Below are 27,350 nucleotides of genomic sequence, written 5' to 3'. Positions count from 1 at the left end.
CATGATTAGTGCACAGGTGTGCCTTAGACTGCCCACCATAAAAGGCCATTCGGAACGCCCCCCCCCCCCCAATTTGGCTTTTTGTCCCCCCTTTACTTCTCCTAACTATAGTTTAGACTTTTGTTGCCTTCAGTTTATCAGTCATTATGTCATGGATCACATCGTTGCTTGTGATGTCATAATGTCACATGGAGGCCATTTTTAATGTCTGGGCTGGGCCTAATGCAGGAGATCGAGAGGGACAGAGAGAAAGCAAGGGGGGAGGAATTCATTTGAGGGAGCGATGTAGATGGACGGACAGAGGTTTGCTGTCTCTCTGGTTAGCATGAAGTGCACTTCAACATGAGCTTCAAGCAGAAACTACAGCCTGTGAGTACTTTTATTCTTATTTATAAACACACACACCTCATTTATTTACTGCTTAAGTGCTCTTCAGATGCTCTTCTTTTCTACGCGGAGCTGACAGGTAAGCAAGAGGAAGTCAGGATATGTTGTTGCCATGTGACCACATGAGCTCATTCATGTTTTTTTTTTCTTAGTTTGCCAGATTTGTTGTTTTGACTTAGTTGTCCCAGGATTACAGTACTTGCCCAAATGATGCTTATGACTTTGTTGTCTCAGGTTTGCTTGCGCAAATGGAAGTTTTTGACTTGGCGCTAGTTTTCTTGCCCAAAATTGTTGCTTTGGATTTGGTATCTCTGGTTTACCCTGGTTAATTTTCATGCTGGCTTTTTTTTTTGTAGCCCCCCCCCCCCCAAAATAAATAAATAAATATATATATATATAATTTTTTTGGGGGGGGGGGGGGCTTTGTTGCCCCACAATTTACTCTTCCCAAGCTGTCATGTATCAATGATGTTTTCTTCCAGTCAGGCTAACAAGATGCCCACGCAGTCATGAACTGGTGCCATGTTAATTATAACAAGCTGACGGGTTGCATGCCACGCACGGGACTTTTGGTGCTGATTACAAAACAGAGCGCATCAATAACTTGTTGGATGAGTGAACCTTGTGTTTGCACTCTCATTAGCATGTCGCACTTCCGCATGTATTCAGCAGGTCGCAGCAGCCCATCGGCGCCCCCTATGAGGCCCAGAGTGTCTCTTAACCAGATTTCAAACCGACACCAACACGCTTCTCTCAACAAAGCGTCCTTTCGGTGACCCCTAACTGGCCCTATTTCGATTTGTTCCCAAAAATAGTCAAGCTCCCAACACGCTGGCCATTTTGTAATGTGTCTGACTTTATTTAAGGCGGTTATTTTCAGCTAGGAGCTCGACAAGTGGAAACAGAACATTAATACACTTCTTGCGGTTCCTGGGAGAGAAATCCCTGGTTCTGTGAGTCGGAGGCAGCAGTTGAGCTTCTTTGTGACGGATGACATCATGCAAAGTACAATGCAAATCCTGGCCAGAACATGAAAAGCATCTGATTCATGCAGCCTAACTGCAAACTACTAAATATTATATCAATGACATCATTTCGCTCGCTGATCAATAATACCATTTCCCACAAATTCAAGATTATTTACGGCCGCAATATCCGCCTTTCTCATCTTGTCATACTGAACATGTTAGTGACCTGTTTGATTGAAGTTTTTCTACATTTCAATGAATTTCAGGGCCCTGCAGCTCACAAGGGGCCCTTAAGGCTACAGACTGTGCATGATTTGGGGCTCCTGGCAGCTCATCACTCCATTGCCTGGCGATCAATCAATGTCAGCGATTATTGCCTGTCGAAACCAAAATGGGGTCACATGGTCGGGACAGAAGCAGATGAACGTGGTCCTGTTTTTCACAGGAGTCATTTTGACTGTGGGCCATTTAGCAGGCAGCACATACACACATTGGAAGGAGCTTGTAGCATGAAATGAGGCTGGAGAAAAAAAGAGGAGACGAAGAAACGAGGCGGGAGGCGTTGCAGAGGCTTTGGAGGAGTTTGTTCTTGTGCTGTTGTGGTGGACAGAAGGATGCCAGGGTGCAGATGGAGACTCTGGTTGTCATCCCGGTCAGTAGCATACTGAACCTTCAAAATGAGTATTTGTATCATGGGCTGTAATGCAGATATCAAATTTTTCAAAGAGACTAACCACGTCATAATAGTTTTTGATTGAGCTATGAAGGTAACAATGTGTTTATTATTAGTATAGTGGTGTACAACTGTATTGCATCATACTGACAGCGGTTTCTAGTAAATGGTTAGAAATGCAAATAGCTAGCTTGATAAATTGCTGTTTGATAAAGTGATGTTTATTGTATTTTGCTTTTTAGTATTTTTGCATTCAGTGGCCATTTCGTTGCAATATTGAACAATTTCATGAACTCAATGCAAGAGCTTAGTTTTCTTGTTTAATTTCCGTCCGTATTTCTTTCTTGTATTATTTTCTTGTTTTTTATGTATTCAAAAATGTAGCCTATTATTTAAATGTCTTATTTTATTTTTCATCGATTTTAGTTTCATTTCCCCCCTGTTATTATATGTATTTTTTCTTCATATTGACGCCTTAAAATAATCGCCCAAGTAAGTTTTTCAGTTTATTCAGGAAACGAAAAATTTGACCATTTGCATCATGAGGAGATGATTTAAATGCAAAAAAAGTACTTATTATTTTAAGAGGGGGACAATATTGTATTTTTGTTGCACTTTGTTTTTGCTTTATTTGTATTTGTTTTCATGCTTTCTCAATCAAAAACATTTTTTTTTAACATTGAGCACAATAATTTAATAATAATAATAATAATAATAAAATAGATTTTTGCAGGGATTTATAATAATAATAATAATAATAATAATAATTTTAAAACCGATTTTTGCAGTGATTCATAGTTATATTTGTTGTATTATTTTTGTTTAGTTTTTTTGCTAGGGCATTTTATTCTTTTCTTTTTTATTTTTTAAGTTTTTATTAATTGTATTTTATATTTACTTCCCTATCCTCATTTTAACCCTAACCTCATTAATATATGTTTGTTAGTTTGTCGGATTTTGATTGTGCACTGGAATGTGTGTGCTGTTTCTACGGTTCTGTACCCAAAATATTAGAAATGGCTGAAACGGATTAATTCAACATGAAAAGACACATTTGTTGTCTTGGATTTGATAATACAGTGTGCAGATGTACCTAATGAAATGTCTAGTGAGCTACGGTGTCAGCCAATGTGTTCCTTCCCGGTCAGGTGCTGTCTCTGGGCGCCGACGTGCTTCCCGAGTACAAGCTGCAGGCCCCGCGCATCCACCGCTGGACCATCCTGCACTACAGCCCCTTCAAGGCCATGTGGGACTGGCTCATCCTGCTGCTGGTCATCTACACGGCCATCTTCACGCCCTACTCAGCCGCCTTTCTCCTCAACGAGGTGGAGGAGGACCGGCGGCGGACGTGCGGCTACACGTGCAACCCTCTCAATGTGGTGGACCTGGTGGTGGACGTCATGTTCATCGTGGACATCCTCATCAACTTCCGGACCACCTACGTCAACCACAACGACGAAGTGGTCAGCCACCCCGGCCGCATCGCCCAGCACTACTTCAAGGGCTGGTTCCTCATCGACATCGTGGCCGCCATACCCTTCGACCTGCTCATCTTCCGCTCCGGCTCGGAGGAGGTATGGAAGGAATGGAAATACGCTGGTAGTGATTTGAGAGGTTTTCAACATATGGGTCATTTGAATCCATTTTTTGCTTTGACTTGAGAGCAAAAATTTGAGATCTGAGTGCTGTATGGTGGCAATGAACTCAACTCACGTCACAACAAGCAGTTTGGCAGATAGTAAACAATTCTTTCATATACAGTATTAATGCCATTGCCAGTAGAAGTTTATCATCAAACCAAAAATCTAATATAAAATTAGGTACTGTATGTAAAATAACCACAGAGCTTCACCTTCTGCTAGCATAATGCTAATACACCATGTAAAAACGCTATAGGCTATCTCCAGTTTGTGGTGTTGTAACCCTTTAAGCCAGGGGTGTCAAACATACAGGCCGCGGGCCGGATCAGGCTCGCAAAGGGGTTTAATCCGACCCGCAAGATGATTTTGTAAAGTAAAGAAAAAAAGGAGTAATGTCTGACCAATTAATCAGCCGGCCACAATCAAAGCATATAAATTCGTAATTTCACAAGCAATCCTCAGATGAACAATGCAACTTGTACACAGAATTACTATGGATGTCATTATTTGACACACGACTTATATAAAATAAATAAATAAATAAATAAAACATAGACCAACATAAAAATGCCGCGTTCAATTTGCATTTGTGTTATTTTTTGGGACAATATATTTACAGTTGCGCCCCGCAATTTAGGGCTGCCCCGCGAATATCGAAAATCTGCATATCATTGATTTAAAGTTATATAGGCCTACCATGAGTTTACCGATCCAGCCCAGTTGGTAATATATATTTTCCTCTATGTGGCCCCTGAGCTAATATGAGTTTGACACCCCTGCTTTAGGCAATGAACATGAAGGCAGACAATATAACAATACTCACTGGCATATATTCTTTATCCTCTGAAGAAAAAAGACTAATAATGACCGCAGTTTACAGAATCACTTACTGTAGTTGTGATAGTCTTCTTTGTTTGTGTCTACATGACTGTATTATACTGCCCCCGGTGGCACACACAAAGTTTGGGGTCATTTCACATTTAAAAAAAAGAAGACAAAGGGCTACATATATGATTACTGCAAAGGACAACCAACTAACATAGAACAACAGCAATGTCCACAATCTCCAACGCAAGGTATCGATGCTAGCTAATTTAGCATGCCACAGCTGATATGGCGCTTTCGATCACATGAATAAATAAACGGTAAAAAAAAAAAACACGTGCTAATCACATTCATACAAACAACCTCCAACAGCCACAACCATTGCTCTGCAACTCAATGCACAGCTAAGCTAACCTGAGCTAACAACAGCCACATGCCTGCTCATTTGCTAGCGCACATGTCATCACAGGGTCATGGTCTGCCTTTTAAAGCCACACACATTCAAAGTCACACATACTACACTGTATAACATGAGGCTGGTGACCCGAAGTGGACCAAAAATAATGTGTATTTTATATTGGCATAAGTGTTTAACAATGTAGTCTATTTTCGTCTGATTAATCGATTGGATATCAGAAGATGGAATACATTCTAAAAATATTCAAGAGCTTCAGTCCTAGTTGACTGTCATAACAAGATGACATCTTTCTCCCAGCCGCAGACGACCACGCTGATCGGTCTGCTGAAGACGGCGCGCCTGCTGCGTTTGGTGCGCGTGGCCCGCAAGCTGGACCGCTACTCGGAGTACGGCGCCGCCGTGCTCTTCCTGCTCATGTGCACCTTCGCCCTGATCGCCCACTGGCTGGCGTGCATCTGGTACGCCATCGGCAACGTGGAGCGCACCAGCTCCGCGCGCGTGGGCGTCATGAAGATCGGCTGGCTGGACAACCTGGCCGAGCAGATCGGCAAGCAGTACAACAACAGCGACGCGGCGTCGGGGCCGTCCATCAAGGACAAGTACGTGACGGCGCTCTACTTCACATTCAGCAGCCTCACCAGCGTCGGCTTCGGAAACGTCTCGCCCAACACCAACCCCGAAAAGATCTTCTCCATCTGCGTCATGCTCATTGGATGTGAGTACCTCTGCGTTTGTCGCATTCTGTTCCTTAATTTATGTCGCACCTTACAAGGCCCTCAAAGCGCTTTACATTTGGACTACTGATGACACAGCATCAGGCGCAACTGGGGGTTCATTATCTTGCTGGAGGATACTTTGACAGTCACACCGTCTGGGATTGAACACACGCTCTCAGAGTTGCGAGATGACCACTCTACCACTGAGCCACGCAGCCCACCCCATTCGGTTGCCTCGCTTTCATAAGAGTGCATTTTCTGCGGATAAAAAGGATAAACAGTGTTTTGATTTATTTCATTTTTATTTTAGCTTTATTAAGGGGTTTTTTTTTTTTACATATCTTATTATTATTTGTTTTTTGTTTTTTATTTCATTTTTTTTCCCAGTTTTTGTTCGAGGGTTTTTTCTTATTGTTTTTATTGTTCGTGTTTATAATTGTTTATTTTGTTTTGGTTGTTTTTCTTCAGATTTATTTTCCCTTTGTATTATTATACTATTATATTTACGTTATTCAAGTTTTTTGTTTTATTTTTCTCATTTTAGTTTTCTTTTTTTTGAGTATCATTTGTGTTTTGCATTTAAAAAAATGTATTTTCCCTTTGTATTATTATATTTACGTTATTTATGTTTTTTGTTTTATTTTTCTCATTTTGATTTTCTTCTTTTTTGAGTATCATTAGTGTTTTGCTTTTAATTTTTTTTATTTTAGCTCTGTTTTTGTGTATTTTTATTGGAATTTTTAAACAGTTCTTCTTCTAGGTTTTTTAAAATCATTGTTTGTTATTTTTATTGGATTTTTGTTGTTAGTATTTATCATTTTTAATTTTGTTTAGATTTTTGTTGTTTTTCTTTAGATTGTTTCTCTTTTTTTATGTTTATGTTTTTCATGTGTTTTTGTTTTAATGTATTTTTTTCGTTCTTATTTTCTTCTTTTTTTGTGTATCATTTCTGCTTGCCTTTATTTAAAAAAATTTTTTTTTTGTTGTTGATTATTTTCATTTTTCGTTTAATTTTTCTTTTCCATTGCACCGTGGATCCACACATATCTATACTTGTGTTTCAGCACCCACAGAAAAACTTATTCGTAGATCTAAATTATAATATAAAAAACCAAAACATTTAGTTGTTGTTTTTATTAGGGTTATCTCCGCTTTTCAATCATTTTTTAAATGCAATTACATGTATATTTTCACTATTTGTGCTGCAGCCTGGTCCCTATTCACTGCAAATAGCAGTGGTCCACTGTACTCATTTATGAAAGTTACAGCAATTCAAGCGGACAAATAAGTAGGAGTATGAGTGTAGAGGGAAATGTATTGTTGTTTAATTGTGTGAAATTTTGCTCAACTTTCCTGTGTGGCAGCTCTGATGTACGCCAGCATCTTTGGCAACGTGTCGGCCATCATCCAGAGGCTGTACTCGGGCACGGCGCGCTACCACACGCAGATGCTGCGAGTCAAAGAGTTCATCCGCTTCCATCAAATCCCCGGTGGCTTGCGGCAGCGTCTGGAGGAATACTTCCAGCACGCCTGGTCCTACACCAACGGTATCGACATGAACGCTGTGAGTAGGATAAATGACTCTCACGATTGCTCTTCATTGCTGGCCGCAATCATAAACTGCATGCTGATTCTTTTGCATTTTGTTCGTGTTTTGTGTTTATGTTTTGGATTACCAACTTAAGGTAAAGTTATACACTGACCTGAGTAGGTGACGTGTGGATGTAAGTGTGAATGGTATGCTTGTGACTGACTGGAGACCAATCCAGGGTGTAGTCAACTCAGATAGTCTGCAGGATAAGCAGTATAGAAAATTGAGGGAAGAATGGACAGATATGTTTTATTTTGTGTTATCTTTATTTGATTTTGTTTTTGTAGTTATTCATTATTTTGCAATTTGCTTGTCTTTCACTTTTGTCATTTTTCAAAATTGGATTTAGTTGTTTTTATATAAATTTATTTTTTGTTGTTTAATTTGAGCATATTTTCTTTATTTCAGATTTATTTTCAGATTTAAAAAATATATATTTTTCTCCTTATTAATTTTCATTGTTACTGTATTTTTTATGTTTTTGTATTTTTGATAGTTTATTTATATTTTTCTTGTGAATTTATTTCGTATTATTATTTTTTTAATGTTATTTCTTCGGTGTTTTTGTTGTCTTGTATTTAATTTCACAATTTATTGATTTCCGTTTTTTAAAGTTTTTTGTTGCTTTTTTTTGTTGCTTTTTTTTGGTCTAATTTATTGCTGTTTATTTTCATTTGTGCCCCCCCCTTTTTTGTTATGTTTTTATATTTTTCAGTGTAGTCATTTATAGATTCATTAAAGTTCCAGCCATCCGTATGTACATTAAAAAAAGAAGTTTTTTAAAGGCATGGCACGGTTTTTCCCAACAGGTGTTGAAGGGCTTCCCCGAGTGCCTGCAGGCCGACATCTGCCTGCACCTGAACCGCACGCTGATGCAGCAGTGCAAAGCCTTCCGAGGTGCCAACAAAGGTTGCCTGCGCGCCCTTGCCATCCGCTTCAAGACCACCCATGCCCCGCCCGGCGACACCTTGGTGCACAGCGGCGACATTCTCACCGCCCTTTATTTCATCTCCGGCGGCTCCATCGAGATCCTGCGAGACGACATGGTGGTGGCCATATTGGGTGAGCGTGATTTCTGCTTCCTTTAGGATTCAGAGCACTCCACCAAAAGTTACGCATCCACCGAATAGCTAATTAAAGGAAGGACTAGTTTTGTTCAATGTAAGATCCTACATAAATTACAACAACATCTGTGAGATTTGAAGCCTCGGTTTCACATTTTGGTCATCGAATAGATCAGATTCAGATCCAATTAGATTTATTAATATATTTATTAGTGCTGTCAAAGTTAAAGCGTTATCTAATTAATTGATCACAAAAGAATGATCGCATTAATCATGTAAATGAATCACTCTAATTTTGACTGCAGATGATCTTTTGGTTTACAGCAGATGGTTACGTTAAAGGTAGCACAGATTGTGTTTGGACATTAAACATAACTATTGCATTAAAGTAACGCATTTAATAAATGTTTATGTATGACATTCAGAATATTTGTTCATGTCAAAATATTGGGGTCATTTTTTTCCATTTTAAATTATGCAAGTAATTAACTGATTAGAAAAAGAGGAGGGTGAGCATGTGCACTGAATACAAATTTTTGAAGATGTCCTTATAGCATTAAATGTTGAAACAATTTATATGTAACAAATTCTCAACAAAAAAAAAATACAAATACACCCCTCTAGACGTTCTACAGATGTGTTTTTTATTATTATTATATGTTTCTAAAAATAAACTATAGCTAAGGGTTATGGTTAGGTTAGGGTTAGGGATTAATATGTCCTAAAACACTTAAGGACACTTTAACCCACGGGTTAAAGTGTCGGAGGGTTTAATCTGTCCTTTTACATCGTAATTGACACTGACTCAAGTTACCAAATACGGTTCCTTCTCCCACCCCAAATAGGTCAGTGCAACAATTTTTTGTACAAGGTAAATTGAATAGGTACAAGTTGTAAACAAATGTTATTTGTTTATTGTACTAAATTTAATTTCCCAAGGGGAATTCCACTCACTTAATTGTTTTCATTTAAATGTAAATGAATTTAAATAAAACTTGAATAAATTCCAAGGGGGGAATTTATTGTTTAAATATGACAAGCAAATATACTGTCATGTAATTTAAACCTACAGTAAATTTAAATTTAATTTAAATTTTACTGTACTAATCCCTCAAGATGAAGTTCATTAAATTATTTTAATTTAAAATGTAATGTATTTTATGTATGATATAATGTAATGAAATGTTTATTGTGATATATTTTATTTTATCATTTTATTTTAACTAAATTATATTACATTTAAATTTAAATTTAATCTAATTTGAAATAAAAATTTACTGTACTGAAATTCAGACAATTAATTGAGATTCAATTCCAATTTAATTTGATTTAAATCTAAATTTGATTTTTTTCCTTTACATGAAGTACATACTTGTACTTATATAATTGTGAGGACATCCATAGACATAATGCATTTCCTAGCCCCTTCCCCTAACCCCAACCATCAAAAATTATTGCCTACCCCCATTCCTTACCCTAACCTCAACCATAACCCAATTGAAACCTGAACTCTAAAACCAAGTCTTGACCCTCAAAAAGAGGTCTTGAGTTGTGAGGACCGGCCAAAATGTCCTCACTTCACAAAAATGTCCTCAATCTGTTGGTTAAAGACGTATTTTGGTACTCACAATGTACTATGTACAAGTACACGACACACACACACACACACACACACGCATCCATGCACGCACAAACGCACACACACGCACACACACACACATGCAGCTGTGTGGTGTTGCGTCGCCAGGGGTGTTTGGGCAGAGCTCCATTTAATTCTTCCATTTGGCAGCACCATTGATCACCAATAGAGGTTCCGCTAAAATCCTGCTCGAGTGCGTTCTTTTCCAGTTGAACATTCACCACAATGTTTTTGTTTTGTTTGGCTTTCCCTTCTCTTTGCACTTGTCCAGGAAAGAACGACATCTTTGGCGAGTCCGTCAGCATGTACGGCAGGCCCGGCAAGTCCAGCGCCGACGTCCGGGCGCTGACGTACTGCGACCTTCACAAGATCCAGAGGGACGACCTGATGGAGGTTCTGGACATGTACCCCGACTTTGCTGACACCTTCTGGCACAACCTGGAGGTCACCTTTAACCTGAGAGATGTGAGTGCCACCAGATTCTGGCAACATGAAACGTGTCAGACATGTCGATCATGAGCAGGCCCGCAAAGTGTCCACGGCTGTAAAGACACAGGAAGTGTGGCATCTCCACTCCAAGCTTGTATTTGTGGCCATTACTGAAGCTGCTCTGTATCAGGCCGATCGAGTAAACCTGCCAACCCCGAGCAAGGACTCTGAATGTGGCTACCGCCGCACCAGGCACCACAGAGGCTCTCCTCGACGCCGCAACCGACCCGGTGAGCGATGACCCCACCTTTACAAAGAAAAATCTCCCCTCGCTGATACATCTTTTAACAAAATGTTTTTATATCCTTCTTCAGATGGCATGGACCGGGAGGACAGCTACCCCGAGCAGTCTTGCCCGATGTCCAACCATCACAAAGTCGCAACGCCGCGCTGGGACGAGCAATGCAGCAGCGACACGTTTTCATCCGAGTCCAGCGACGAGGAGAGGAAGTATGTGAGGCGCGGCAGCAAGGGAGAGTCGTACCCGTCGCCGCCAGGGGGCGCCAGAGACTACCCGCCGGCCGTAATGAACCTCATGCCGCGCGGCAGACCCGCCCCTGAGATGGCCAAGCCCGTAGACCTGGCTGGGCCACCGTACTCAGGTGAAGAGTCTGCCACAATCCATGCTTTTTACAAATACATTGTCATACACTCTAAAAATATAATTTTCTTTCACCATCATTTCGTTTCCATATCATCCATTTTTTATGCCCACATTTGACCTTTGTGGTCAAAACCGCCCTTGAGTACAAATTTAATTTTTTTCAATTCTACTTTATTGTGTTTTATTATTTAATCTAATGTCTAAATTGTTTAATGTAATTTATTATTGTTGTTTTATCTACATTATATTTAGTTTTTCATATTATTGTACTCTTTCCATTTTCACGATTGTAAATGGCATGTTTCATTCATTTGATTTATTAGCAAAATCTTTATCATAGAGTATTTTCACGCTATTTTAGCCGTATAGTCAAACAAACACTTAAATAAAATAAAACAAAATAAAATTTAAATAAAATTGTTTTGCAGTGCTTTTAGCGTCTGTGTTGTCTGTATTATTTTTAGTTTGGTAGTAAAAAAAACAGCGCTTTAAAAATACAAATTATGTTTTCCATTTTAAAATGCTTATTTTGACATTTTATTTTATTTTAGCATTCAGTATTTATTTTAGGTATGTATTTTTTTCCTTTTCATTCATTTTATTCTTTTGTATTTGTTTTAGTACTGAATGCTGTAGTTGAAAGTAATAAATAAAAACTATATATATAATGCTCTACAGTATACAGTACAGTATATTTACCTATATTTTAGCTGAATAGTCAAACAGCACTCGAATATGAATATGAATTATTTATTATAAGAACAGCTATTTTCTAAAAAGACAATAAATGAACAGGAACTTCATGCAGATTGTGTATTAAACTGAAGTGCAAAGTTTAAGTTTATGTCCTGAAATCGTCTCCACAGCAGCGGTTCCGGTCAGCATGTCGGGCCTTTATGGCTACTGGCCGGACCACCGGACCAGCCAGTACACCGAGGCCCAGAGACGCTCGTCGTCCGCGGCCAGGACCACCGGCTTCCAGCCCGTCCTCTGTTCTGAGGACCGGCCCAGCGAGCTCGGGTCTAGACTGGAAGTGCTTCAGTCGCAGTTAAATCGGTGAGACTTGATGTTTCATCATTTTTTAAGAAAAAGCATGTTAGATAATGGAGTTATGACATATTTATTAAGTCATTTTACAATAAAATGTGGTTGAAGGGGGCACTCGGATTTGAACCGGGGACCTCTTGATCTGCAGTCAAATGCTCTACCACTGAGCTATACCCCCATCTGGCATGCCTTGTTCAACATCATTTGTGTTGCTAGTCAGGATTTTAGCTTCTAGCATGTTTCAGCTAAGCTGCCACTCGAATGTCGTACTGTAATGCCCTCGCATGTGGGCAAAAGTTTTATTAATACAAAAAAGGACATATTTATCAATTCATTTAACAAAAAAATACAGCTGAAGGGGGCACCTGGATTTGAACCGGGGACCTCTTGATCTGCAGTCAAATGCTCTACCACTGAGCTATACCCCCGTCGGGCACGTTCAATTTAACATATATCAGTTTTGTAACCTATGGAGGTCGGTGTAAGGGAGTTGACGGGGGAAAAGTCAAACAATTTGAACAGGGAAAAAAGTAGGGACAAAAACGTCCAGTTACGTCATCTGTTGATTTTATTGCGTAAGTGTTTGTGTGAGACATCAGAGCCGTAAGACAAGATGCGTTAGCGACATCTGGTGGACTGTTGGAGGTTCACTAGAAACTCTTATATTTGTCAAAATATATTTGTAAGAAGGGTTAAACAAGCTTAATTTCGTCATATTTAAATGAGAAAATAGTTTAGAAAGTACGGTAATCATTTATTAACTTTAAAATTGGTAAATATTTTGTTGCTTGCTTCACATTTTAGTTTCGGTTTCTGAGGAAGCCCGCTTAGCAGTGACTCAGTGGTAAACGCAACCTCTTTATTTTCAAATGCGTTGCAATTCTTCAACATATCGATTCCTTACTTACTTTTAATAAAAGATATTTCGAAAATATTTGATAGAATTCATAGGTTCAAGGGTCAAACTGTCCCCATCAGAAAACAATTTGTGTGATGTTTGAAGCGAATTTGGCAACTATGCTTATTTTCCAAATTGTGATTTTCCTTAAACGGGTGTGCCCCTTAGCCTCGATTAATTAGACTGTCGTGAAAAACATCATTCAAAAGTGGAAATTAAAAAGTTAAATGTATTTTTCAGTAAACAAAGTGCCAAATTTCATTTTAGCAGTAGGCAGTTTTTTTCACAACTTCAAGAATTCAAAATACAGCATGCATTTTTTTGCACCAAGAGCAGCTGAGAATAGTAAACATGTATCCCACCCCCCATGTTTAGAATTTCCTATTCATAGGGTTTAAACCCTAAATATACCCCAAACTTATGATCACAAAATACCTTTAATGAATAGATGCTGCTTTCTCCACGATCTACCTCACCAGCCTGTATTGAAATCTTCTATTACACTGTTTCAAGCCTGCTGGCTATGAGTTGGTGGCCAATGCTAGCTAGCTATTCCTTTGTACTGGAAGCAGGACATTTGCGCAGCATCTTAAGGTATTGCCAAAAAAGAGCACAAAAATGCTCAGATAGGTGTGATTTGGTGAGGGTGTTTTTCTTCTTCTTGCAAGTAGCCCTTATTAGTAGGTTCTACAAAATAGTTAGCTAATGGCAAATCGTCCAGGGCTTGAGGTTTTAGTTTTCTTTCGTTCAGGCAAACAGTGACTGACAAGTACAAAATTTGAGTTTCTTAAGTTATGACCCATCGCATGGTCAATGAAAAAAATAATGTGTTGTGAGCCAAAATTTTAGCTTCTAGCATGTTTCAGCTAAGCTGCCACTCGAGTATAGTACTGTAATGCCCTCGCATGTGGGCAAAAGTTTCATGAATACAAAAAAGGAAAACTCACAAAAAGTTGCTGTCGACCTGAGCCACAAATCACAGCCTGATGCTTACACATAGTGATGGGAAAATGAAGCTTCATGAAGCACTTGTGATATTTTTTGACTCCCCTAGATGGTGCTCTTGGTTTAAATATAAAGGCTAGTGCAAAGGAAATTGATTACATTTCCACTGCATCTTTCAACCAAGAGTGGCATCTAGAGGAGTCAAAAAATATCACAAGTGCTTCATGAAGCTTCATTTTCCCATCACTACTTACACACTGATAGACTAACCAATCAGATGCTGATGTCACTCACTTGGCCACGCCCTTTAAAAGCACACATTCAATACACAAATACTCCAGTACGTAGAATAATCATGCTGTTTATTCATGCACAGGTATCCCACCAAAAAGGCACAAATTCACCTATTTGCCTCATGTTGTTGTAGGCTGGAGAGCCGAATGACGGCGGACATCACCGTCATCCTGCAGCTCCTTCAGCGGCAGATGGCGCCGGTGCCGCCCGCCTACAGCGCCGTATCGCCCAGTCCCCTCCCCGCCGCTGCCCTATATGGCACCGCGCCTCCGCCCGCCCTCCGCGCCGTCCCTCCCATGATGGACAGCGCCGTCTCGCTGCTACAGGTACGCACACGCAGTGTTTGATCGCGTGAGTCCCAGCGTGTCTCTAAAGTTGAAATATTGTGGGGAAGAAAAAAGACAATCTGGCAAGAAAAAAAGGCAAATAAGATCAGAATTGTACAAGAAAAACACGAGTAACATGTCCCGCTCGCCATCCTAGAGTCCAGGGTCCGAGTGCAAGTCCAAGGACTCGCTGTCCAGCGGGATCCACGTGACGGCCACCTCGGACGACACCATGCCCTTGACGTCGCCCCAGCCCGAGGCCCCGGGGACGCTGGGCGCTGCGCAGCGCTTCCCGTCCCTCCCCGAGCACCTGGAAGTCTCATCGGAAGCGCCGAAGATCCAGAGGCACGTCTCGGACCCGGTCCTGCCGGGGAGCCCCGGAAGCTAGAAGGTGAATCATCGTTGACGAGTCTGGACTCTTGGACTCGCTCCCCGGCTTCCTACCGACAAGTATCAGGGACACGCTGAACAGAAAATAATACGAACAGTAGCATCACACCAAAGAAGTTGTAATTACAAGTTTATCCTTACATTTTTGTGTGATAAAGTTATAATTTTAACAGAGGAGGAATATATACAATTTTACATCAGTTTGAAATTCTGTTAAAAAAAAAAAAAGTTGTAAAGTAAGAATAATTAAATCAAAATAAAAATAAAAAATTTGATGAGGAAATAAGGAAATTTGTACGTGAAAAAAAAATCACAATTTGGAGATTACGTTGTAATTTGGGGTTTAAAGTTGAAATTTTACAAAGGAGAAATTTGCTATTTTACATCAAACTGTTTTAAAATTGTGTTTAAAAAAACGTACGTGAAAAAGTCAAAATTGTTGAAAAAAGTTGAAATATTAAAAAATAAAGTTGTATTATTTCATCATGTAGATTATATAAGGAAAATTGGCAATACATTATAACATGTAAAAGACTTTCATCATATTATGCCTAAAATTGCTGAAAATAGTCAAGAAAAAAAAGGGACAAGAAAAAAAAGGGAACTGTAGGTGAAAATTTGTCATTATGAGGGTTTAGATTAAATATTGCGATATAAATTTGTAATTTTTGTGGGAAAAAATTGCACTCATGTTTAAAGTTGGTTAAAATTGTACGTTGAAAAAGTTGGAAAATGGGAGGTATGGAGTCAAAATGAGTAAAAAGTTACCAGAAGAAAGTATAATGATTATATCCCGATTTTTGCTCATCGCAGGCCGTCCTGGTCCTGGTCCTCGTCCCCGTCCCCTGTGAATAGCAGGCGGCCACTGGATGTGAAAAAGTTTGACATGAAAGAAAACACAATTACGTTACGTACATTGAGTTCCATCATCTCATCAAGAAAAACTAAATTGTAGTGATAGATAAGTCAAAATTCACAAGAAGTCATGACAACAACAAGATAAAGTCAGTAAATTATACTTTTTACAAGAAATAAAAATCGCATTGTGAAAAGTTTTTTAAGAATCTGGGGAAAATCGTAATAAAATACATCAATAAATAAATAAATAAAGTTAGAAATTTAAAAAAATGTATATTACCTATGAACGGTTGTTTATGCAGTGAAAAGTGTAGCATTAAAATAAATGTATGCTTTTATGAGAAAAAAATGAAACATGAGCTCAAGTTATCTTGCATGAAGTGAATCAAAGGACTCCTTTAGGGTCAGCTTTTTACTTTTTATTGATTTTTATGTAAAAAACAACTTTTCTCTTTTAAAATTACAACTTTATCCCCGTTAGTTTTTGCATGTAATTTTGCATTCTTTTGTCTTTTCTTTGTTTCCCTTGCACGTATTGGTATGCTCCAAACTTTAAATGTCCCAACAGGATCTTTTCCACGTAACTGGACTGACCGCAGGGCTGTGTGCCCCTTTTTCGACACTCCACAGCAACCCTTCCTATTGCTGTGCCGCACTTTGTTGCTCCCTCCCTCCACTCACATACACACCAAAAAGAGATTATTTTGGGAAATGTTGACATTGAAAGAGAAAAGATGTGTCTGTATGCCGGAGTGCTTTAAAAGATAAGAAGGAAAAGACTAAATTCACTTCCATTTTTTGCATTAACATTTTTTGCACATTTTTACAAAGGAGTTCTATTTCGTCCCTCCCGACCACCGGGTGGCGGTGCTGAAACAGCACGGAAATCCCCCACGCGTATGCGCCACTCGAGAAACAATTCATAAAAAGACATTTCCAGGGTTCTGGCTGACGTGATCCTCCTGTATAAAAGCGGATCGTAGCCGGGACCGAGTCTCTTTGACCTTCTCGCGCAGTCACTCACGCCGTTTACTACCGTTCTTCGTCGCTCGTTGTATTTGGACTTTTGGTATTTATGTATGGACGTTGGAGCTCCCCTTCCATCTTTACATGATCTCCTCTCCTCATCGCCGAGTGCGGCTTCAAGTTTGTAAATACGCCTGGTGGATGTTAGCGACTGTTGACGTCTTGCCTACGGCTACTTTGACTTGTTTTGACTGCAACTCGCTGGTGTTGGTACGGTTATTTCGTATCCTTTCCTAGCTTGTATTGCCTCGCAACTTATGCGACTCCGTCCGTGAGGTCGCCAGCCGCCTTGATGTTGTTTCATGGCTTTGATATTGTCTGTCATGACTTTTGCTAGTTTATGACGACACAGATACGGCCTCGTCATCCCACGCGAGGCCATGTCACGGACGCCCGTGGGCTTCGCCCCTCTGGCCAAGGGTCCAATGGTCAGCCCCGAGTTTCACACACCACACCCCATCCCTCCCGGACCCCTAAATCCGTAGTCGTCGGTTACTTTTCCTGTCGCCGGCTCAACTACTAGGCTGCCCTCACTTCGGACCCATGGATGCTTTCAACCTTGTCTCATGGGTACAGAATTCAGTTCCGACGCCAGCCCCTTCTCTCCATCCGGGTCAAAGAGACTGTCATCAGCGCCACGCCCTGTTTGTTAGCCCCGAATGCCTTTGTTGGCATCCCGACAGGGCAGGGGTCACATTGTGGCCAAATGTTGCTTTTGTGCCCAAAGTTTTGTCTGGCTCTCAAGCCAACCACGCTATTCGTCTCGCTCGTTTTGCTCCAGCATCGACGGATAGGGATGACGCTCCAGGTCTTTGTTGTCCTGTGAGGGCGCTCCGCTTTTATTTTGAACGCTACGTCAGGTTTCCGTACATTTTTGTGTCTTACGGCAGCCTGCATAAAGGAGCTGCTGTGTCCAAGCAACGCCTCTCCCATTGGATCGGGGAGGTGATTCGACAGTCGTATCGGGTCTCTGGTCGGCCCTTTCCTCCTGGGGTGTGCAGTCACTCCACCAGGGGTGTGTCTACCTCATGGGCTGGTCTGAGAGGAGTGTCCTTGGAGGATGCTTCCTGGTCGTCGCCTTGCACGTTCTCCAGATTCTACAGTTTGAATGTGACCTCTCCTCATCCACTGGATGTAGTTCGCGGTTCTGCGAAGGCCCATCTGTGTGGTACAGTTTCCCGGGTCTTCGTGACATTGCTGGTATTCGGCGTTCCGTGCGGTTTCAGCACCGCCACCTGGCGGTCGGTAGGGACGAAATAGAACGACAGTTACGTATGTAACTACGGTTCTATGAGTCCCGAACTGGTCACTCAAAGCCCTCGTGTTGATTTGCGCGAGAAGGTTCTGGGAGACTCGGTTCTGGCTACAATCCCCTTTTATACATGTGGATCACGTCAGCCGGAACCCTGGAAATATCCTTTTACGAATTCTTTCTGGAGTGACGCATGCGCGTCTGGAAATTCTGTGCTGTATCAGCACCGCCACCTGGCAGTCGTTCGGGACTCATAGAACTCATAGACATCATCATTACATACAAGAATACAAAATTCTATTTTAATGTCACCTCATCTTTATTTCTATGGAGTTTTTGATTTATTTATTTCCCATCATTAAATTGAGATATATTCCTGTAAGATTGTGACTTTTTCTTAAAAATTATAAGACATTATTTCTTAGAAACAAATGACTTTTTATTAATATTTCATCAATTGTTAATTATTAATTATTTTTTACTTGAATAAATATCTTTATTCAAATTTTCCTCCCAAAATATACAAAAAAATACAGACGTAGACTTTTTTCTCCATAAATGTAAACTCGAAAATGACCTAATTCAAAAAATAATAATCTACAAAACAGACGTTTTTCTCTGAAATTTCCAACTTTATGACATTTTCTTAAAAATATTTATTGTATAAAAAAGGACCTTTTAGTGAAATAATAACATTATTCTGGAAAAATATGCGAACTTAAAAATATATATATATTTTTTTTAAATATATATATATATATACATAACACATAACTGTTTTTCATACATAACTTTTTTTCAGCAATTAAAAAAAATCATTAAAATTTACAGCTTACTTCTAAGAGGGAAAAAAACAGACATTCTAAAAAAAACGTTTCTTGAAATATACAAACTTTTTCTAGAAAATATACTTTTAAACTTTTTAAAACTTTTTTTCTCAAAAAATTTTCAATACCAAGTTTTCTCTTAAAAACATACTTTTCTTTAAAAAAGAATATTTTCTCTAAAATAAAAAACTTTTTTTCAACAACTACAAATATTTTCTTAAAAAATATATAACTTGTTTGATAAATAATAGACTTTTCCTTAACAAGTTTTCTATTTTATAAAATTAATTAAAATAATCTATTTTTCCTCAGAAACAAATGTTTTCTGAAGAAAAAAAATTACAAAACCTTTTTTTTTTACATTTTCAAAAATACCAATTTTGAGAGAAAAATTGCTATTTTTTTCTCAAAATGTAAAACTTTTCTACAAACTTTTATTCTCTAAAAATGCAACTTTTTTCTCTGAAACATAAAACAACTTTTTTATTTAACAGCTTTTCCGCCTAAATATTATATTTTTTCTTCTTCAGTGCAGCCCTAATATTCCTTTTTGACAAATGTAATCTTTGTAGAAAAGTTGTAGTAAAGAGTGAGTGGTGATGTGAGAAAACTAAGGTGTTATGATTTTCATTTCATATTTTCATTGAGTTTCTTGAAAATGTATATCCCCAACTTCATGTTTAAATTGGAGCAGAAACCAAATGTCATAGGATTACATATGTACTGTTCTCACAGAATGTCCACGTTGTTATTAAGAGTGAAGAGGATGAAAACCGCCCAAGATAATGAATGTATGATGACTTTTTCAAATAAATGGATTTATAATCTTACATTCATGTTTCTTCAAGCAGTTTTTTTTTTATGTTGAGCTTTCTTATTATTGAATAATTGTGACCAAACTAGAAACTTATCAAACTGTATGCAACTTTTATTATCATGTCAAGACTTTTTGTGTCAAGCTTTATACCTATGGTGGGGGTATCGCTCAGTGGTAGAGCATTTGACTGCAGATCAAGAGGTCCCTAGTTCAAATCTGGGTGCCCCCTTTAACAATCCTTCCCTATTAAATTCAATTTGTTGGTCATAACTCAACGCTGCCATCCAAGGCAGGGTTGGGCAACTTAAATTCTGGAGGGCCACAATATTTCAACAGTGCAACTGGGGGGGAAGGGGGGGAAGGGGGGGAAGGGGGGGGGGGCACACAGGACCACGTACTCCCTGAATAGAGTACATAGACAAAATATGTGCTCTTAACATATTTCATTTTTGATAACACATTTTTCAATACATGCATAAAAGATCCCCTTTTCAACAGCAAAGGGCTTGAGGCAAACAACAAAATAACCACATACTGTGATTTTTTTTTCATGCACAAAAAAATGACAATTTAACTCATTTACTGCCATAAATTCATTTAAAAAAAAAGATTATTAAAAATTTGGGGCAAGAGGCGATTAATTTTTTAAAATTGTAATTCATCTTCACTTCACTAGTTAACTCATGATTAATCACAAATTTTATATCGGTTCTAAATGTACAATAAAAAATTCTAGGTTTTCATACTCTTGTTAACAAAAGTGGAAAAAAAATGTTAAACTAATAGAAATAGTTCAAATGAATTTTTGACGTGAAATGAAATGACAGACAAAAGTGTGTGTGTGTGTGTGTGTGTGTGTGTTCTTGTTTTTGTTACATAGTGGGGCCAACATTTCGGGATTTCACAGAACTGTGGGGCCCACCTGTCCATGTGGGGCCATTTTGCTGGGCCCCACAAGTTTAGACCTCTTTTTGAAGGCCAAAACTTGGTTTTTGAGTTTAGGTTTGAATTGGGTTCTGGTTAAGGTTAGGGTAAGGAATGGGGTAGATGCCACGGACTTCCGACTTCCGGGTTTTACACATCAGTGCCATTTCCGGCTACTGCTGGCCGCGTTCCAACACTTGCACCCCCACCCCTGCGCCCCCGAACCGCGCGGGAGGGCGTCTCGGCTATCTGAAATGTTTCGGACACTGAGACGGACACTACAGACTCGCAGCCTCGCACCCGTCGACCGAGGGGCACAAAGGTGGAAACGCAAGTACTGGGACGCGGCCCACACGTCGCAAACCGGAAACTGAAACAAAGTTGATGGGTTGAAGTCCCGCCTCCTCCGTGGCATACAGTCCATAGGGGTCGGCAATAATTTTTGATGGTTGGGGTTAGGGGAAGGGGCTAGGAAATGCATTATGTTAACGAGATGGCCCCACAAAGAAAGTAAAACAAACGTGTGTGTGCGCGTGTGTGTGTGTATTGACTTGAAAACGAGGCCAACTGGAATGTGATTCACCCTGAGGTGTTATTTAAAGGCGCGACACATCTCCGGGGCCCAAGAGGAAGCCTATGGACAAGTCGTGCACGAGAGTGTGCGTGCGTTTGTGTATGTGTCCGTGGGATGTAACAGTAAATGGGCGCGGCAGTTTCACACACACTTGAGCGACAACTTCAACTTTCCATCTGGCTTCTCGTCAACATGAGCAACAGCGGAGGTTTTAAAGTGGAATTGCACTGACAACAACTCATCAAAACCACGAGACGGAGGCGGACGCGACCGCAACTGCTTTCAAGTAAGAATGACAACTTCATTAGTCGCGTTGCCATTTTAGGAGAGAAAAAGAATGTGACGCACAAATGATTAACAGCCCTGTGTGCTATTACATGTTACTGAACTACATCGGCACCCGCAGCTTGATTCTATTGGCATTTTACAAACGTGAGACTTCACAACTCGTTGGTCAGGAATTTTGTTCAATCTGGGAATGTTTAAAGGCAGACATGAGCAGACGGACAGATTGACACAGACAAGAGAGAGAGAGACTTTCATTTGGAAAACAGCGCCTGACTTATGTACACAGACAAACAGACAATCAAGAATTTTGAACTCTGTTGTACAAAGAAAGCTACAATTTTGGCCCGTCTATGAAGGCAGCACCTGACGTCTAATAAACAGGCAGGAAGTTAAACAAAGCAATTTGGACATATGAAACAACTGGGCTCAGTTATGGAAAGAAATCTTAAGATTTAGGATTGTCCCTGAAGGCAACATGAGTCAAAGGGAATTCAACCGGTTTGTCAGGCTTTTTGGTTTCATTTTTTTAAAGTGCGCGAACATGCGAGGCCGATTGCGCCACTCCGCTTTTGGATTGGCTGTTGAAAGCATCAGCAAAACAGAAGTTGCCGTGTGCCTCCGCGAGCGTGCTCAGACTCGTCGGTGGCATTCCCACAGTGTGGCGGGAGGAGACCAACGAAACCAGTGACGTGATTTTCTGCAGGTGAGGCATATCGATGGTAAACAAAGACGAGTCACAAGTCCCAGAAACGTCACGCGTCTCTCAACGCATCACCACAAAATCTGAGGGAGACCACAAGGGTCACAACACAAGCACAAGATTGAGGCCAAGTGAGAAGAGATTGTGTGATTTCAGAATGTCCATGAAGGCAACACTGAATACAGTCAAATGCAGGGAAACTGCCACAAATGTACTCACTGCTCCGCCTGTTTTACAACTCAAATGCGCCAGCTATGTGAAGCTTCTTTAACGTGTCCTTTATCTGGCCACACAAAGCTTATCAGTCGGGAACAAAAGTTACAGCTGTAAAACTTGTGTTTGTCTTTTATCTTAGTTGCCGACATGTCCGACTTCGACTCACCTCACACCTGCATCAAAGTGGGCGAGGACGAGGACATGCCGCTCAACACAGTGCCGGGCTCGGGCGAGACTCGAAAAGGTCTCATGTCGACGACGAAGAAGAACGGCATCGGCGCGGTGGCGTGCTGCGGCCGTGACAAGCATCACAGGAAGTTGGCCATCTGCAGCATCATCTGCGGCATCTCTTGCGTCGGGATCAAAGCGCTCATCAACTCAGTCAAGGTTTACATTCTTCCTTCCTTCCTGGTCATCTCTCCCTCTCATCAACTGCTCGCACCTGCCACAATACTGTCATGTCACTACACTGTCAACTTCTACTACTTCCCCTTCTCAACCACGTCAACATTGCCTGGAATCTCACCTCCTAATCTAGTAACGAAACAACCACGTTCTCCCTTGCATTTCGCTAACATTAAACTGACTAGTAAAAACATAATAAGTAAAAACACTTGATTTCAAAACTTACCTCTTATTACATCAGTCTGGACAACTTTACATTTACGAGCCCTTCAAGGAAGTCATCCACTTTTTACGCTACAAGAACATTATTTACACATATAATTACATAACACCTTGCCTTTGATAAGCGTGCACGACACGCCTTTCCACAGAAGACCACAGAATGACTTTAAAAATCTGAGGTAATTATGTGATAACGTTGTCAAAATAACTTGGAATATTATCAATTGCAATTCTTAGATTTAAACTGACAGCAAGTTAATATGGCTCGCTAGCATGAGCGATATATTTCTGATCGAAAATGAGCACTTACGTTTGTCGTTTGCCATTTTCTACATATTTGCCATCTTGTCTTACCTCTCTCGCGCCCTGAGCGGATGTGAAAGGTCATGACTGGATTGTGATTGGTTAGCTAGGATCCAATCATGTAACCCCAAGTGCTGACATCATCTAAATGCAGCGTATTGATTGGTTTAGGCACGCAAATTTGTTGCGCGCACGAGCAGGGTCCGACGGTTTGCCAAATAAAATAATACATAATCATGAAACCCCAAAAAATAAACGGCGGTACAGTAAAAAACTGCAAAAAGTGTAAAATATGGTTTACATATAATAGTAAATATGTAAAATATTGCTTAAAGATGTAATGGCATTTTTTTTTGTCAATTACCATTGCATAAGCCGTCATCTTCAAACCAAGTTCACCATCTAGAGGAGTCAAAAAATGCATCAATAAATAATAGTGCTTCATGAAGCTTCATTTTTCCATCTTTGATTAAAAACACATTTTAAGATACTTGTGGTCCAAAAAAAAAAAAAGTGTTACATATAGTAAATCATTTTCTTCCTGACAGGCCGAGAAGGAGCTGGACCGAGAGGCATCTGGCAGGTTTTTGCGCCGTGCCAAAAGGCTGGCCATCATCTCCATCGCCACGTGGCTCACCATACTGGCCTTGATCCCTTTGCTCATGGCGCTCTTCTCGTATGTGGTCACGCTGAAAGACTGAGGCAGCGGCGGCGGTGACTAACACGACGCTCATAGGACATGTTTATAAGCTGATATTTATTTATTTTCCCTCCAAGAAGACACTTGTAAAATCAAGTATACAACATTTATACATGACAAATCCTCAACACTTAACATTCAATAGCAAAGCTTGTAGAAAAGTTAATAAATTAGCCACCACGGTAACAAAACAAGCGGCGTTATTGCCTTTTTGTTTTATTTGACTGACGTTTGTTGTGCTTTTTATACATTGTTGTAATAAATGCTTTATCCCAAAAAAATGGACGCTTGGATACAAAACGAACACTAAGGATGTGTTTAAGGCCGCCTCGTTCAACTGGGCAACAAAAACAACAACGTACGCACAAAATAACAACAGCGATACGTGACTATGTTGCACCGTGATAAATAAGAGCTGCCATTAATGTCGTCCTCAGTGGTAGCATCGCAACATGAGCGCCAAGGCGCAAGTCAACACGCGGCATCCGCCTGGTCGCCGATGAGCCACAAGTCCAGCTGCTTCAGTTTGGCGCACAGAAGCGAGTCGATGTCGGGCGGCGGCATGAGGGACGGGCCGGCGTCATCTTTGGCGAAGCCGCCTCGTCTCGTGCGGGTCGACGCGGCCCCCGCCTTGCCGCCGCCTGCCAGTACCTTCTTAGGCTTTCGCGCCTCGCCCACCTCGAGAAACTTCACAAAGCGCTTGAGGCGGCGCTGGCCAAAGTAGGACTCGGAGCCGTCGCGGCGACTGAACGGCAACTCTAAGATGGTCTCCAGCCGGCTGAAGCACAAAAGACACCGTTGGCCGTTAGAGTCATTTAACTCAAACTGGGTTTGGCTAGAATACATCAGCAGCAAAGCAACAGGTGGCACAGGCTAGCATCAAATTTAAAATGAGATCATATTTGCATAAAAACAATCACGTGCATCAGTTTGAACATTAAATATCTTGTCTTTGTAATGGATTCAATTGAATGTAAGTTGAAGAGGATTTGCAAATGATTGTATTTTTCCTTTTTACATTGTACACAACTTGTCCCAACTTCATTAGAATTGGGGTTTGTACAAATCATTTTAGGTGGGTGTCAACTGCAGACTTTTTAAAATGTAGTCCTATGTAAAATTAGAATAGAAAAGAGTTATTAAATTCACCAATAAAACTTTGTGATTAAATCTAAGAAGAAAACAAAAAACAAAAGTGTTCAATTAAAATGTTGTCAAATAAAATAAGTAGGCAATTGGAAAATAAATTAATTGAACAAAGTAATAAAACTAAAAATAAAAAAACTTGATTAATAGTGAACTAGTGAGAGCAACTAACTAAATCAAAGTTGTTTTTTTATGTACACATTCACATTATCAATGTGTATTTATAGCTATAGCTCTCACTTTATACTACACCAATTAAATGCAAAATATTACTGGAGCTTTTGGTCTTCTTTAGACCACAAAATGGTTGAGAGTGAATTAACAGCCCCTCTGCTGGTTGCAGCTGAATAGTGCACTCAATTTTGACACCATTGCTTGATTAATTAATATTTGATCGAAAAGTGCCTTTGTGAGCAAGCGGATTTAAAATCAATATATGACATGTGCTCTCATACACATGAGCAGGTCATGTGAATTCATTTAAAAAAAGTTGTACTTTTCATAGCTCTATAACCAATAGTGAGTGAATGAAATGCATTTGGAAAATATACACAAGCTCGTATTTAAGATGATGAAAAAAAATGTTTGAGCTGACCTTTCAGGGGGTTTGCTAAAGTTCTTGTTGGTGTAAATTTCCTCCAGGCTGAATTGCTTTTTCTTCAGCCTGTCAAAAATAAAATAAATACATACAGTAGATTTTAACACCAATCACATCACCCCACAAGATGGCCGCCCGGCGTACCCACCTGACGGCTTTGGGGAGGCCCATGGGCGTCAGGTTGTTCTGAGGTTTGGGCAGAGACCTCCGGATGCGAATGGACGACACCTTGCCGTGACGCTCGTGTTTCGGCGCCACCTGCGAGGGCGACAGTGTGCGTTCATTAGCCATTTCGGGACGCCCTGAACAAGATGGCGGCGACGCCTACCTTAAGCTCTGAGTCGGACAGAGACTTTTCTTCTCTCAGTGTCGCTGTCGCGTCGTCAAACTCATGACAGGAGGAGCCGGTGTCTTCGTCGTCCTCCTGGTTGGCCGCTCTCCTGTCAGTCCCGCCCGCCAGCAGACTTGTGCTGTTGACAACACTGCAATTTCAAAACACGTTGGTAGAAGAAAACAGCCTTTTCTTTTTTTAATAAAGTAGAGTGGATGTAGCGAAAAAGGTTTTGAAAAAGAAGCGGGAAAATCTTATTATCAGAACTAAGGTATTTTTTGAAGAGATTGTTCTTAATGAATTTTATTACTTGTTCCTTTCAAATTAAATGTATTATCAAATGTATTCATAATTTGATGTACTATTTTAATTATTTGTATCTTAATTACTAAAATTGATATAATAGAAATTAGAGCTGTCAAACGATTACATTTTTAAATCAGATTAATCACATCTTAGAATTCTGACTAATCACCTAATAAAAAACGTTTTTTTTAAATTTAAAAAAATTCCCGCCAAATTTGAAGAGCACCGGTTATGTGTTAACTCTTTTGCAAAGACTGCAAAGTCACACGCGGCGTCCTGTACAGATGATGTTTAATTCAAACAGACGCTTCTTTGCAGAGTTTATTTTTAATTTTTGCTTGCGTCACCACAACATCCTCTTTCGGCCATATTCTTTCAGCTTTAATTTTCTTTCGGCCGAATGCCCAAAATGCATATTTTTGCCCGAAAAATTTCGGTGGCCGAAAATTTGTTTAAAATTATATTTAAAAGAAAATGTATGTTGATGTGATAGAACTTTTTTTTTTTGGGGGGGGGGGCATATTATTGAACTCAATAGTTCTTTTAAATGAATTAATTGGTTCACCACTAAATGGCACTAAAGATTCCACATTGTCACTTTAAATAACTTCTAGTGAGAAAAATGCACAACAGAAATATAACAATATAATCTTGTAATTATAACATGTATTTTATTGATTTATAATAAAATAACTACTAAAATGTAAAATATTTAATCATTTTATTTTATTAATAAAATGTGTTAATATATAATATAATCATTCTATTATTGAGTAATTTGATCATTTTTGTAATATAAACACATTTTCAATCAATTATTCTCACAAATTCACTTTTTAAAAGTTGAATTAAAAAAATGAAGTTAATAATCATTTCATTGAGTAAATACAGTATTTTAATTATTTAATAAGCAAAGTGCGCATCTCGGCAGCGCGGTGCATTA

General features: G+C 39.7%; 3 protein-coding genes, 1 long non-coding RNA gene and 3 other non-coding genes across 14 annotated transcripts in view; 3 read left to right on the top strand and 4 right to left on the bottom strand.

Moving 5' to 3' along the window:
• kcnh6a (potassium voltage-gated channel, subfamily H (eag-related), member 6a) overlaps window positions 1–16,690 on the top strand; it is a 30,739-nt gene extending 14,049 nt beyond the window's left edge. For 2 of the 3 annotated variants that reach the window (XM_086058455.1, XM_086058447.1), the window contains 10 exons: window positions 3,177–3,602; window positions 5,209–5,626; window positions 6,992–7,191; window positions 8,028–8,280; window positions 10,193–10,386; window positions 10,541–10,640; window positions 10,725–11,012; window positions 11,881–12,070; window positions 14,332–14,524; window positions 14,682–16,690. In XM_086058455.1, the coding sequence (XP_085914581.1) occupies window positions 3,177–3,602; window positions 5,209–5,626; window positions 6,992–7,191; window positions 8,028–8,280; window positions 10,193–10,386; window positions 10,541–10,640; window positions 10,725–11,012; window positions 11,881–12,070; window positions 14,332–14,524; window positions 14,682–14,912 (2,493 nt within the window). In that variant the 3' untranslated portion in view covers window positions 14,913–16,690. The remainder of the gene's footprint in view (window positions 1–3,176; window positions 3,603–5,208; window positions 5,627–6,991; window positions 7,192–8,027; window positions 8,281–10,192; window positions 10,387–10,540; window positions 10,641–10,724; window positions 11,013–11,880; window positions 12,071–14,331; window positions 14,525–14,681) is intronic. The other variant, XM_086058463.1, reaches the window with a different exon arrangement.
• On the bottom strand, window positions 12,168–12,239 carry trnac-gca (transfer RNA cysteine (anticodon GCA)). The gene has a single exon. It is a non-coding gene; the product is annotated as a tRNA-Cys (tRNA).
• On the bottom strand, window positions 12,418–12,489 carry trnac-gca (transfer RNA cysteine (anticodon GCA)). Its single transcript has one exon. It is a non-coding gene; the product is annotated as a tRNA-Cys (tRNA).
• On the bottom strand, window positions 14,246–23,389 carry LOC147182216 (uncharacterized). 4 transcript variants are annotated; one of them, XR_015090452.1, is made up of 4 exons: window positions 23,334–23,389; window positions 22,563–22,838; window positions 15,683–15,779; window positions 14,246–14,964 (listed from the first exon to the last, which is right to left on the bottom strand). It is a non-coding gene; the product is annotated as an uncharacterized LOC147182216 (long non-coding RNA). The 4 variants fall into 4 exon arrangements; XR_015090454.1 differs by having other exon boundaries at window positions 22,563–22,849; window positions 23,334–23,354; XR_015090453.1 differs by lacking the exon at window positions 23,334–23,389 and adding an exon at window positions 23,028–23,315.
• trnac-gca (transfer RNA cysteine (anticodon GCA)) lies at window positions 19,852–19,923 on the top strand. Its single transcript has one exon. It is a non-coding gene; the product is annotated as a tRNA-Cys (tRNA).
• LOC147182215 (transmembrane protein 265-like) lies at window positions 21,221–24,912 on the top strand. Its single transcript, XM_086058552.1, has 3 exons — window positions 21,221–21,478; window positions 22,536–22,783; window positions 23,875–24,912. The coding sequence occupies exons 2-3, from the start codon at window positions 22,544–22,546 to the stop codon at window positions 24,025–24,027; spliced, it is 393 nt and encodes a 130-aa protein (XP_085914678.1). The 5' UTR covers window positions 21,221–21,478; window positions 22,536–22,543; the 3' UTR covers window positions 24,028–24,912.
• Window positions 24,065–27,350, bottom strand: part of prr14 (proline rich 14) — a 10,013-nt gene continuing 6,727 nt past the window's right edge. For 2 of the 3 annotated variants that reach the window (XM_086058475.1, XM_086058493.1), the window contains 4 exons: window positions 26,099–26,252; window positions 25,919–26,028; window positions 25,768–25,836; window positions 24,065–24,804 (listed from right to left, as the gene is read on the bottom strand). In XM_086058475.1, coding sequence (XP_085914601.1) covers window positions 24,498–24,804; window positions 25,768–25,836; window positions 25,919–26,028; window positions 26,099–26,252 — 640 coding nt within the window. In that variant the 3' untranslated portion in view covers window positions 24,065–24,497. The remainder of the gene's footprint in view (window positions 24,805–25,767; window positions 25,837–25,918; window positions 26,029–26,098; window positions 26,253–27,350) is intronic. The other variant, XM_086058485.1, reaches the window with a different exon arrangement.

This window comes from Leptonotus elevatus, chromosome 1 (genome assembly GCF_054856555.1).
Source record: "Leptonotus elevatus isolate MCC_2025b chromosome 1, RoL_Lele_1.0, whole genome shotgun sequence".
In the NCBI taxonomy this organism is placed as follows: Eukaryota; Metazoa; Chordata; class Actinopteri; order Syngnathiformes; family Syngnathidae; genus Leptonotus; species Leptonotus elevatus.
The sequence above is the reverse complement of the archived record's forward strand: the minus strand, read 5'-3'. Positions and strand labels throughout refer to the sequence as shown.